At 41.8% G+C, this 13,462-nt stretch overlaps 1 protein-coding gene across 4 annotated transcripts in view; it reads left to right on the top strand.

The window, feature by feature from the left end:
* The window catches only part of col18a1a (collagen type XVIII alpha 1 chain a), a 91,940-nt gene that overhangs the window by 42,035 nt on the left and 36,443 nt on the right, over positions 1-13,462 (top strand). The window contains exon 1 of one of the 4 annotated variants that reach the window (XM_034694652.1): positions 3,539-4,033. The exons of 2 other annotated variants lie outside the window; for them this stretch is intronic. In XM_034694652.1, the coding sequence (XP_034550543.1) occupies positions 3,694-4,033 (340 nt within the window). In that variant the 5' untranslated portion in view covers positions 3,539-3,693. Of the gene's footprint in view, positions 1-3,538; positions 4,034-13,462 lie in introns of those variants that run through there. One more of the 4 variants, XM_034694651.1, reaches the window with a different exon arrangement.

Here is a 13,462-nt window from a genome sequence, read left to right as displayed (position 1 = left end):
GAGGATTTTCTTTTCTTCATGAAGTTATATGTACAGCTTTGTAAAATCACAGAAGTGAAAATGAACTCAACAACTGACACCACAGCTAGAGACTTGTAGGAATTGATAGATCTTTGAAGATGTCTACCTGCTGATGTTGAGGACTGTTTTGTATTTTCCTGTCATTCACATGCTACTTATGTCTTTAGCTACTTCCTTTATATTTCACTAAGATCACCTCTTGTTATGGAGACACGGAGCTAAAGTTTGGTCGTACAAGCGTAGCAACCACAACTTTACGCGCCAACAACACTTGAAACTTCCAATTTCTCATAATGTGGTTTAACAGGCCTTTTAGATGACTGGAGATCCCTGCTGAGAATATTGTCCTCCAGCAGCGGTTTGTCAGCAGGTGACCTGTGTGTGAACTGGGTTAAAGGGAAGTTCTGAAACACTTGTAAAACACAAGTGCAGAGGAATCTCCAAAAACGAACCACTGTGTGTAAAACAGAAGGCAACTTGGATGATGTACAATTACCCAATAGCTAAGACATCTCCACTGTCATTTCTTGGCCTTGTGCCTGCAGTATGCACACCGGCACAAGTATTGAAAAATGTGTGTATCTTTTTAACATAAAGACACTCCATGTCAGCATTAACATTTGACAAAGCAGTGTTTGCTGTCCAAAAAAAACCAACTTAAATTGAATGAATAATCCTCCAAGGAGGTTTGTATGTACACCCTGAAAAAACACATGCTCATTCATCATACTTGAGTTTGATTTCTACAGAAAAGAAGGATGTGTATAATGTATGTTAAAGGAGATGCATATCTTTCATTCCTCTCTCTGTTCGCTGAGTGTAGTGCAAACTTTTCAACTCTCTGTAATTACCTGTTCCAATTATAAACGGCACTTCTCAACACAGGAAATCTTCTCTCTGTGTTGTCATTATGACTCTCCAGCCTGTTCTGGATGCGGGCAGCAGCAGACATAAAGGGAATGTTGACACAGACTTTTGACAAAGTTCATGGCATGTTGATAGTTTGATAAGGGCGGATTACGTGTGCTAAAAAAATGTCACTCCAAAGGTACAGTGGTACCATCATAATTAAGTGCAATTTAGTCTTCTGGCTGTCAAGTTATTCCCTCAAAAAGCAAACAGCTCTCTGTGCAGAGGTGACATTGTATAAGCCCTTGGCCACCCATGCTTTTGGCAAGTTTCCCTCTCTCCAAATGTGTATGAAAATTCCCCAAATCTGGATAATCTCACCTCAGTGTCACAGAAATACCTTCAGGGGTGTGTATTGTCATCTGTGGAATAATATCTCTCTGATTTTGGTCTTCTGACGAGACATGCCTTTGTTAGTACTTTGTTTTTTCTTTGGGAATTCTGTTTTAGCTTCTTGTTCAGTTAAAAACACAGAAAATCAACCCACTGGAGGTGAAATAGATTACACTGATCTGGTTTCAGTTACCCTTATAATACATCTGATATTAATGTCATTCTTAAAATCCTAACCTGAGTCCTAATCAAAATCAAAGGTTCCATTAGACAGCAGAGCTGATGTTTGGAGCTAATCATCAACTTTCACACGACAGAGATTTATTACACCAGGCTTTATTATCCAGGACTGTACTCTGAATGTTGTCTTTTTATAAAAGAATAACTAAAAATAAGCTTTTATTACCAAGTTGGACCAAACAAAGAAACGGTATGAGCAGTCTTTTCATATCTCTAGAAACATCTTGACTCTGTCACTTTCTCAACTTCTTCATGAGTTGTTCTCTCCACAAAAATCTGTCAATCTTCTTTTTTTGTTCTCAAGTCACTGCTTGTAATTAAACCATCAGCTGTTGACAGTTCTGGAGTAGACAGTGTCATGGTTAAAAGTGTTTCCTCTCTCAAGCCCAGAGGGTCAACTTTTTTACATTTCCTAACACTCTACACCAAGCCCCTTAAGGTTGTGTAAACCTATGATAAAAAAGCCTCTGATCTGCAATCTTAAATAGACTTATTTGTGAACATTTTCCACTTGTTTTCTTGTTTGTTCCTCAAAGGGACAAATGTTCTTTCAAACTAAAGTCAGACACTTGCTTAAGACAGTCACAAGTTTCAGCTCATGCTTGCCCAAAAGCTGCTTCTTTTCACATGACTTAAAGTCATATTTTCTTTCATTAATTTTAATCAGGGCAAATGTTGCAAAATAACCTGTTTCTGGTGTTAAAGGTGTTATATACGTTAATGCCTTTGATTAATAACAGATAACTAAATCCTGAATAACACTTTTATTTATACGTATTGCAGCCTGACTTTTCTATTCATTTCCTCCTTCCTCTTCGTTAGACCAAACAGACTTAATCTTGCAGACAGAGGTCAGCTGGATCATCACTGACCCCAGGCAGTGACGGAGAGCTGCAGGATAAAGTTGTCAAGCTCTTGTCAAGACATTTATACATTTTAACATTCACATCTGCAACCTCTACAGGGACTGAGGCCTGCAGTGCACAAATGACCAGAGTTCTTTTCTATGAACAACTGAGGTTACATGCACAAAATACCAACCTTAATGTAAACCCTGGTCCTGTTAGAGAGACACTTGCACAAACCTCTCGTTCCTTTTAACACTAAGCTTCTGTCAGCAGACGTCGAGGGTCTCTGTCGACTGATCACGTAGCCAGAATGAGAAACTAGTCTGGACAAGAAAGTGAGGCCTGAGTTACTGTGTAACCACGGAGCAGTGAAGAAAAGGGGTCTGAACTGGTTTGAACAATGGATGACACCATGTAGAGCAAGGACAATGTATGCTGGGATTTAAGGTTGTGGATGAATCCGAACTAGAGGAAGGAGATAAGTCACCACACTTTCACGATGCAATGCCTCAAATTGACATTTCCTTGATTTCAGTGAAGAGACACATTTTGCAATCTTTCTCAGACTCCAGTAGATTCTGTTTTTTTTTAGGTTTGTTTTTTACATATTGTTAACTTTTCTTTAATTGAGTTATTGAGAAGACTTCCACATTAATTCCATTGAATTTTCTTACTTAGAATAAGATGTTATTTTTAGATCATATTTTAAAAATTGCAGGTATTTATTCAACAATTTTGAGGAATTATTGGTTGCATCATTGCAGTGAAATTGGACTTATTTAATCCTTGTAATTCAAATCTTCAGATCAGAATTGATTTAGTTCTCTTTGCCAAGAGCTAAAATCAAATCACATGGTCAAAACTTTCCTTCCACTGTAAATTCAAACATTTTGCAGCTTTTAAAAGCTAGATCTGTAGTTGTCCTATTATCATGTTTAAACAAAGCAACCGAGTCAAGAGGAACAAATTGCCCCCTCTCTTTAAACCCCTGAAAGCATCAGTATTGTACGCTGAGAGGAAAGGCTGCTGTAATTCTAAGGTATAAGTCAGCAGGAGAGATCGCTTTTCAGAGCTGTGACAAAAGGAGAAGGAGGGGGGAGGAGGAGTCAGGAGAGGAAATATTGCCAAGGCAGCCAATACGGAGCACACCTCCTCCTGCTATCCCCCTTCACTCTCTTGAATGGGGCACTCCTCTTCACTTTTCCTCTCTGCCTAGTGGAGTGTGTTTGGAGACAGAGCTGGAAAGAGTGTGTGTGAGGGGGCTCTATGGACATGTCATAGTTCACTCTGGAAGCCTGATCAAGCTGGTGGAGGTGTTTTTAGACTTTACATCATACCTAGGATGAGGACTCAATTTGGAGTTTTATTTTTGTTGGCCCTTTGGCCGGTCCAGTCAGGTGCTTGGTTCTGGTCCTGGACTGGTACAACAGCTCTGCCCCCAACAGTGGAACATGAGGGGTCTGGCAGTCCAGCAGGCAGTGGAGAACCACCACCAGAGAGTATTGCAAGGGTTGGAGCCGAGATCATTGATGAGGCGCATGATGTTGCTAAAGTTGTGCAGACCTGGGATAGAACCACTGAGGCTCCTCAACTGACCCCTCTATTGCCTACAACACACTTGGACAATGAGCCTGCTTCAGAAAAGGGATCTGCAAGGATTTCATCTCGAAACCGTGAATCTGGTAATGGCAAGTCTTCTCTCATGGGTATGGGTTCTGGAGGAACTGATCAGTTAATTTTTTCAGAAAATGTATCAGGACTTGGATCTGGGGTTGGGCCTGAATTTGCACCAGACATGAGACCTCCTCTTTGGTCTGGTTCTGAATTGAGGTCTCAGTCTGGATTTCCAACAGAAGCTGACCATAGCTGGGGATCTGGCTTTGAAGCACAAGGGTTTATAGAGGAAAACCAACAAGGAAAAGTTATGCCAACTGATTTAAGAGGGTTACATAGTGAAGCCACGACAGTGTCAGAATCAAATGATCCCAAACTCAAAGTTCAAAATAGCACCGAGATAGTTTTTGACAGGATAGATGAGGGCCATGATCCTGGTAGCACAAAACCAGAGCAACATATTGATATTATTTTGGAAACTTCCAATAGAAGTACAGGAAATCTGAAAGTTAGATTCCAGAGTCCAGTTGATGAATCAGTAGCCAACAGGGAGGCTTTCCCTACCCAAGCATTCCAGAGAGCTAGCCAGACTATTCCAACAACCCAATCTCCAACTAATGACCCTGCAATTTATATTACCCAAGCAGAGACAGCTATCAAAAGACCAGGCACTACCTTGATACCCATAGCTGCCCAAACTCAAATACCTGGTCAAACATTTAATTCTAGCCAGACCGTGGTTACCAACGTAACAGGTCATAGCTTTTATCCTTCTCTATCATCACTGAGTGACCAAGAACCTAGCCAAGCAACTTTCATTGGCCCGACAGCTGAAAGCCACCCAGAAGTAGCTGAATCAGCACTACTCCAAGAATCCACACAGTGCTTGCTGCTAGACACTGCTCTTCCTTTCTGCTCCTCCATGGTCGGGGAAAGGTTTGTTGTCCCTAATTACTTCAACCAGACTAGTGTAGAAGAAGTCCAGGTTCTCCTAAATGAATGGTCATGGCTGCTGAAGTCAAAATGCCACCATAGCCTGGAGTGGTTTTTCTGCCTTCTTTTGGTACCAAAGTGCAGTTCTCTGGTCCAGCTGCCTCTTTTGCCTTGCCGGAGTTTCTGCGAAGTCTTGCAGGACAGCTGCTGGGCACTCCTGGATGAGGGACGCCTCCCTGTGGAGTGCCACACTTTACCTGACAAGCAGGATGATGGCTATCAGTGCTTGTCAGTTAGTAACAAGAAAGGTAATCACTGGTTCAAATGAATCCAAGACTTGGATTCATTTTGAACCAGTTTTCAAAATCCCTACTACCCAGTTTGTCTGGTGTCTCCACCCACTACCAAATACCCATACCCCAAAATACTGACATTCATCCCTGTCAGTCCAGTCAAAGATATTAACAAGCTCCCAAGGTCTTGGTTCCCACGCACAGGAAAATATTTTAGGATTTAAAAAGCATGCTTTGAGATTGTGTGTCTGTTTTTTAAAGGAAGTTCTAACAAGCCTGGTACCAGCACTCCCTAAGCTGTTGCATGTATGTTTCCCCTGTCCTTTGGTTGGCATGTGACTCCCTCCTTGAATGTCGTTATAACACACACATCTACACACACAGAACAGTCAGGTTGTGGTTCATTACCAAACCTACTGAAGCATATTTCCTCTCAAGGTGATTCATTCCAAGGGTAATATTTGGCTCACATGTGGTTTTCTACATTCTGTATACACTGTCCTCCAGTGTTATCACAGCATCGACAGACATGCAGTCCATTATGCTCAAAACTTTCATGTAAACTTTAAACATGACATGCCACCAAAGAAGGAAGAATTGAAAGTGACTTTTTTCCATTTTAACAGCCCAGGTGTAACATCAGAAAACACATCAGAGAACCCGTGTTTACATCCAGTTTATCAAACAGTTATTTCAAATGAACGAAATACTTATTTTCACAGTATTTTTCAGGCATGGTTGATGTTTCGTTGTTGTTCTGGTGAAAATGTTGCTCAGTTTGATTTATTCTATCAGCCCTCACAAATCTTCTAGATATAAGATGAAAGCCTATCTTCTGTTAACAACATTGTGCATGGAATACTGTGGATAATTTGGCATGTAGCATGGCATGTCTCTTCTGACAGTGAGTGGCGTGCGGGCAGCTTGATGTGCATTTTCTGTCAAGGAATGAGCATGGGAAGCAGTCATGTTTGAATCAGTGGTTTTAAGAGGGGTGTAATTTTCTATCAGTGTGCTGGGCAGTAGTTGAAGGTAAGCGTTCCCAGTCAAGGCACTTGTTTCTGCTCATTTTATAGTGATGTGTGTGAACTATGAATTTGTCGTGGTGTGTATTGAAGCATGAAATGGTCTCATTTGCTGGTTACTGATGTTTCAAAAATGCATGCAGACCAATTATTATGGCATGGCAAACACCAGAGAGATGAATTTAGCTGATAGGAATTTCCCTTGAGATAAATGATGTTCTATCTTATCTTATATAAAAACCACCTGCCAGAGTGGATGTAACCCTTCTAGATGTGGCCAGGGACTGGAGAATGGAAGTTGATTTAGAGCAGAAACTTGTGTTCCCACCTGAGATCATAACAACAAACCTCAGGCCAGACCTGGTCTACAACAACATAGCAGCCTAGGCAGAACTACGCGACTAGCGTGCCCAAGTGCTTCCTGTCTAGGTCTGATATAGAGGGTTTGTTGCCACATCCACTTCCAAGTTCCTCAAGGGAAAGGGAATGGGAATGCGAGGACAGGCCTGCAGACAAGCTATCAAATCAATTTCGGAAGCTGCCGAACAAAGCACCAGATGGCTGTGGATCAAGAGAAAGGACCCTATCTGGGCTGCAAAATGATGACCAGGGGGGAAAGAGCAGAGGGGGGCACACCTGGGACACCAGGTGTCGCCGTTGAGCCCTGCAGAGGTGTCGAGGGCCTATCAACGAAACACCAATGAAGGAAGGTGCCCACCTGAAGACCCCAATGAAGCGCTTACCCCTACCCCACTCAACACCAAGTGCTGAGGGATTGTACTAGAAAGAAAGACATTTATTTCATTGGGATAAACACCTTGAGATGTGCCATCTCCTTTTAGAGGAGGTCCCAAGTCTTATGAGCTTAACTTATGGTCTTTATCTTATCTTTGATGTTGATTGAAGTAGCTCAAGTAATCAGCAATGCTGGATCAAAAGGGTTATATGTGTTTATTTAAGTTTGTGAGTGACAGTAAAGTAGAACATGTAAGGCATTTTAAATGTATTGATATAGACCTGGGCTCTTTTTCCAGGACTAACCATAGACTGTATATATAATGGACAGCATCGCTCCGCCTTTTTGGATTGTACGGTTTTGAAGCCAAACTATCCCGTTCGAGAACGCTGCCATCTTCTAAATATTCTGCAACTAGAGTCTACGCAGTAGGGAATTTATGTGTTTCTGAGGTCCTACAAAGTTTCCCTCTACGGCAGCTGTCAATCAAAGTAAAACTGGATGTAAAACACAGTTTTTTAACCTCTAATAACTAACGAAAAAGACACTTTAAAAAAAAAGAGGCCTTGAACACAAAACAGTCAAATAATAACTACATATCACCACAGCATACGGATGTGAGAAACATTCATACCACGTGTATTTATTTTTTAAAGTTTGACTGCAGCCCCATTCAAATGAATGGGGGAGACAGAGTTTTTGACCTATACTGCAGCCAGCCACTAGGGGGAGCAGTTTTTGTGGCGGCCTCACTTCGAGCAGAGTGTTTTATAAGCAGTCTATGGGACTAACAGGAACACTGCATGCACCAGGTAACCAACAGAAGGGTCTAGAAGTCGGATACCTTTGCTCTCCACTCTTTGTTCATATCACTGGTTGTTGGTCACTGTGTCTTTGTACAGTGCCTCTATCTTTTTGACAGCTGGCCTCACTGACAGACATGAGTGGACATGATGTCTGAGGTTGCATGACTAAGTGATGCATCGGGGCCAGAATAGATTTGAATTCATTCCAATTGTTTCAACTTTTGAAATGTTGGTGTGTGAGGCGATTGTTCTGTTTTTTTGGGGGGTTGTAAAACTTGAGGTTGTCTAGACACAGAAGTGCACTCTTCCTTTTGTTTCTTTTTTTGCATAGCTTCACACCTCAGTGGTTAGAAAGAAGTGATAGACAAGGTGTGAGGAGTTTTGAGCAACTCCATATTTGTGCTTAGAAAGCTCAAAAAAGATCCAGGTACATGTAGCGACTTCTATGTGCACATAGACCTGAGGGGAAATTAAAAGTATGATCTTGTCGCCATTTTTTTCACTTAGGTCGGCTTCTCCAGAGGCTGGTTCACCACACAGATGTGCGTGTTGGGTATCAACTGTTAGACGAGCCTTAAGGTATCACTTTAGTGCTTTCAGTCACACTAAATCATTCTCAGAGAGACAGTCAGGACCATCTGGAGTTAATCACTCAAATACAGGGATTTTAAAAATGAAACAATGAACATTACTTGTTGAAGTGATGGTTGAGATTGAATTCTGAGCTTTACAGGACTCATAGTAACTAATTATTCTGCTGTAGAGTGACGACGGTCCCTGGGTGGTCTCTTTGCCCGAATCCAGAAGATTACTGATGAACTTCTCAATCAGTTAGATATTGCCTATGAGCGTTAAACCCTCACATGGTTTCTGTTAACAGTCTTGTGTGTCTACCTCAAAGTTTTGCTGAAGCATTCTGGGATATTTTCAAAATTGGTTAACAAATTTGCAGGCTTATACGTAAAGATGAGTGAGTAACACATAACAAGCCAAGGAGAATATGTCCCAAAGCTCTGTAAATGTTTGCCTTTAAATGTTATACTCCACTTCATCTTTGTCTGTTTGCTACTTGTTTTCTGATCAGAGTACGTACTCTTCAGTGTATGGGAAACTTCCCCCTGTTTGCAGCTGTGTTTGTTTGATGTGTAGGAGTAGGGCACACATATTCTGCTTTTGTTTTGGGCTTTAATAACATCCCACTCCCACATCATTTAACTATAACCTGTCACGCTGGAATGTCTCTTGATATACCATGAGTATGGAGCTAAAAACACAGTGAAAGAGTTTTACTCTAAAATGTGTGTGTGTGTGTGTGTGTGTCTGTGTGTGTGTGTGTAGCCTGCTGATGTGTGTACATAAGGGAGGTTACTGTGGGAAGATGGCAGAGATATCAGTGAGTGGAAACTTTGTAAGAAATCTGTCAGATTTGATCCTTTTACTACGAGGGGGCTGCCCCTGTAGTAAGACAGGATTGTTAGCACACAATAGCCCTTTTAATGATGTTTCTCCATGGTTACCAGGCTCCTGTTCGAAAGATGAGCAGTCATTCATATCAAGGCGCAGAGGTCAGCTGCAATTTATTTTGGTTGTTTCTTGAAGGTAAAACTCTCTCCCTCACTTTATTTGTAATGAAACTAAACCCTGTCCCCAGCCGCCTCAGCGGTGGTCTGGGTACATGAAAGGATGCTATCTTTTTAACGTAAACAACACTCCTTTGGTGGTATCAGGCTGTCTGTGTATATTTAGTCTGTGTTTTGTGGCTTGTATTACCTTTTGGTGGTCTGACACTGATTTGCACCGTTCTGTCGAGCAGAGATTGGTGTTGTGTGTCATGAGAGGAAAGCCCAAAGCTGCCTCCAGTTCTTGAGCGGGCTTCTTGCCAGGGAATCATTCTGAGTTGGCTCTCAGGAGGGTTCCAATTATGGGCACAGTGTAGTCCAGCTTCTTTGCTGCCAGGAACTTGATTACCCCCCCCTGGTTTGTGATGAGCCGGTACAAAACAAGAACTGTTGAGACAGGGGTGCAACACTGAAACACAGGGATGTTTCAAACTGGATAAAAGCCCAACTGTGACACTTTCAACAGTTTTGAAGGAGCGTATTTTGAAATAGCTCTAAATCTACTTTAAAGACTTCCAACTGGCATCTGTAACATCTTGTGTAGTTTTCCAGCCATAGTCACAAAAGACATGAGTTATGAAGCTGGTAGCACACAGTGTGAGGTGTGTTTACACTCTGCATGTTTCCTCAAAACTTTGTTTCTTACAGGTGGAGTACTTGAACCGTATCATGTTACTCCTTCTCCGAAGAATAAAGGGCACAGCTTGTGGTAGGCCCGTCTTCCTCTGTGTGGTTTGTGAATTACAGTCTTGGGTTGAGCCAACAAGAAGTCTCCTTCCTGACCTGTGATGTGGTTTTTGGTTTGATGTCTTTTTCCAAGCATTCTGCATCATCAGGTTAAAGATACGGCAATATTTGCCCAGAGGCTGTCTGAATAATATTGCCAAAACAGGAAAATGGATGCATGGTGTTGACATATGAAATATCCTGTGTTCGTTTTATTCTCCCGTTAAGTGAAACATTAGATCTCACACCTAGTCAGAGAAGTCAGCGTTAGTTTTAAGGCAAGTAGAGAATACTTACACACACTCGCATATAAGATAGTTTATAAAAGTGCTGCTGCATGCAAAGAAATCTTTTAAAGGCATCTGAAGCTACGATGCATCTGTCATATCAAAACATTTATTGTTGCGTTTAAATTTGATGCATTGTATTGATTCCACCGGGTACTTCACAGTGAATCATGATTCAATTTTCTTGTCTTCATAGCTGAACTCTGACCCTCCAACACAAACCACTGACAACTTTTTCTGCAGAGTGAGGAGGAAGATTATGAGCCTTGTCAGTAGGCCTCCAGGGATGTTTAAAACGGTGATGGAAGTGAAAGAAACCACAATGTTTCGAGGATCAACCAGATGGCCTAATGCTTTCCCATGGATAATACAGAATCCTGTTCCCCCCAAAGTTGTATATACAGCCTCACACTGTTTAAACATTCTCACACTGTATATACAGCTTTATCATCAGGGCATCACAAACTGTGGTACCCCGTCCTGGGATGGTTGGAAATGAGAAAAAGCCTCATTCCTGGTCAGTAAGCCGCTTTCTTGACACGCCATAAACCCAGCACCCCTCCATTCATCAACAGTCCTTTTCTAAGCTCGATTGGCCTTGAAGCTGTCACTGGTTAACAAAAGCTATTTGGAAAACCTGAATTGAGATTGCACTTAAAATGCTAATGGTGAACCTTTTGAATACCTCACCATTTTTGATCTTTGAGCAGGAGTGACTGGCCCGGCCCTTCGCTGACAAAGCAGGCACACTGAACAGGCCTCAGCAAAAGAATTCCTTCACAAGTCGAAAGCAGGTCAAACCTTATGTGCTTTAGATCTGGTAATGAAGTTGTCTGCATTTACAGTTCCAAGTATTCTTTTTTTTTTAAAGGGACATGTGGAAGAGTTGCACAAGTTACCTAAATTAGATTTGTTGTCAGCTTTGAAATCTTTGCATTTTTGTGTGATCGTCTTCTGGTTCACATGGACGTGTCTATTCTCCGGTCACTTCTCCTAAAGAGCGCACATCTGGTTAGACTGAGTGATGACTTATGGGTGAACGTGTCTCTAATGAGGGGTTTGAGTGGTGCAGAACGTGAGGGCACATGTGAAGATATCTGCTGCTCATTTGTCGAATGCAGAAGAAAATCAGATGTTTGGACAACTGGAGAAAGAGGTGGTTATGCATGTTGCCTGCTGAGAGACAACCGGGCTTTGTCCAGGAGATCTGCCTCACATTCCAGCTTATTACAGACTTTGAAGTTTAATCAGCACGCAAATCAAACATTATTTACGACCTAGCTGCTGATTACACAGAGGAAATGTCATTTTGTGCTAATTATTAAAGAAAGTTAATTGCAGCAAGAAGAGACATAGCCTATGTCATTGCAAAGGTTTTCATCTAAAGTAAAGTCATTCTCCTTACTTGTCATTGCAGAAATAGTTGCAATAACTGCTCAGCCATGGTTCCAACTTTAAAGTGATCTCTCATGTCAGCATCAGCCCACATAAAGGGAGGATTACTAATTAAGATGGCGTGCTTTCCCACATGATGGATTTCACCAGTGAATTACTACAAAGTTTTGCCTTTTTCAACCCCTCTCTGGCAGAGACCATGCTCATGAGAGGGAGCCAGGTTCAGACATGTGAGCACAGGCCCGCTGAAGAGACCCTTGAGGTTTCTCATTCTGACTTTATCAGAGTAAACATCTGGTTGGCCCAGTGCAGATGACAGTTTATTGTTTACTGCCATCCATGCAGCTGTCAAAGACCAACAGTCCATCTAAGGTCACTTCATGGTGGAGAGTCTTTTGAAGGATCAGCTCCTCTTTTATATATTTTATAAGGGAGTAAGGATCATTGAGGTTTTTTTTCAACTGACAAAAGCAACACTTGAAGTGTCCATAATATTTAGACTGATGGATTTGCAGCTATTGACTGCTTTTAAAGCAGGCGTTACGCTTCCGGATGTTCTGAACCTTCACATTTTCTAGTCATGGATAAGAAACTACACTCAAAACAGTCCTAGTTTAGCACCATACATTCAACAGGGCTACCTGGGATCCCAGAGTCTGCAGGTAACAATGTAAAATTGGTTTTATGAGTGCAGCTAAAATCAGCAGAGCTAGCACCACCACCCTTCAGTCCTTCTTGCAGGTTAACTTCTACATGTCTTTGCTGGTTACATAGTGTAGGTCGTACAGTATTATAGAATAATAACCTTGGCTGGTGGCAGATGTCCGTGCTTCAGTTTAGACACAACATTTTGATCTCTTTGAATGGCTTGGTTATTTTTTTAAAACAAAATGTTAAACAGGTTAAACAAAAAAACAAGTCGCAAAAAAAATGGGAAGAAGTCGCTCCATATAAACCATTTCTTGCAACATGTCATACACCTTTTAAAGTGCTTTTCAGATTGTGTTGGTGTTTGTGGGACATCTTAATAAATGTCAGTAGTTCCGTACAAGTTGAAACGTGTGACGCATTTAGTGATGAACCGTCTTCATATATGACACTCTGGTTCTTTCAGAGGGAGTCTGTATGGTAACACTGGAAAGTATTTTTATTGCTGTCCTGTTGCAGCTTGACTGGGTTCTCTGTTAGCTCAGATTCAAATGAAAGCATCTTCAGTTCTCAGACAGCATGCAGCAACATTCAGACTGGTGTTTGTGGTCGTGCAGCAGAAAGCAGGACCTCGGGTTCAGCTAAACGCCCCGTGTGTTTAAGCTCTGCACAAAGCCAAGTGCCGACCCCACTGAGCTCCAGCACTCAGGACAGTGGGGAGGCTTTGAACCCAGCAATGGAGCTTGCACATTAACCACCAGGTGGTAAAGCAAAGCATTTCTTCAAAGCAGCAGACGCTACGTCAAGTGTTCTTCCAAAACAGTGATTTTTCTTTCAGCAAGGAAACATTACTTTTTGATCTGAAGGTTTTGACTCCAGTGTGGTTCTAGAGAAAAAAGTCTCCTCCCTGTATTTGACAGAGAACACATCACCCTTTGTGTTCCTTGTATTTCCTAATAGCCTCAAATGATTATGCAGTGTCCTCGCCAGAGTCACCCAGGGTGATGGAAAAGCGAGCAGAGATATGCA

Source organism: Notolabrus celidotus, chromosome 10 (genome assembly GCF_009762535.1).
Source record: "Notolabrus celidotus isolate fNotCel1 chromosome 10, fNotCel1.pri, whole genome shotgun sequence".
Classification (NCBI taxonomy): Eukaryota; Metazoa; Chordata; class Actinopteri; order Labriformes; family Labridae; genus Notolabrus; species Notolabrus celidotus.
This window is presented reverse-complemented; position numbering and strand designations above follow the sequence as displayed.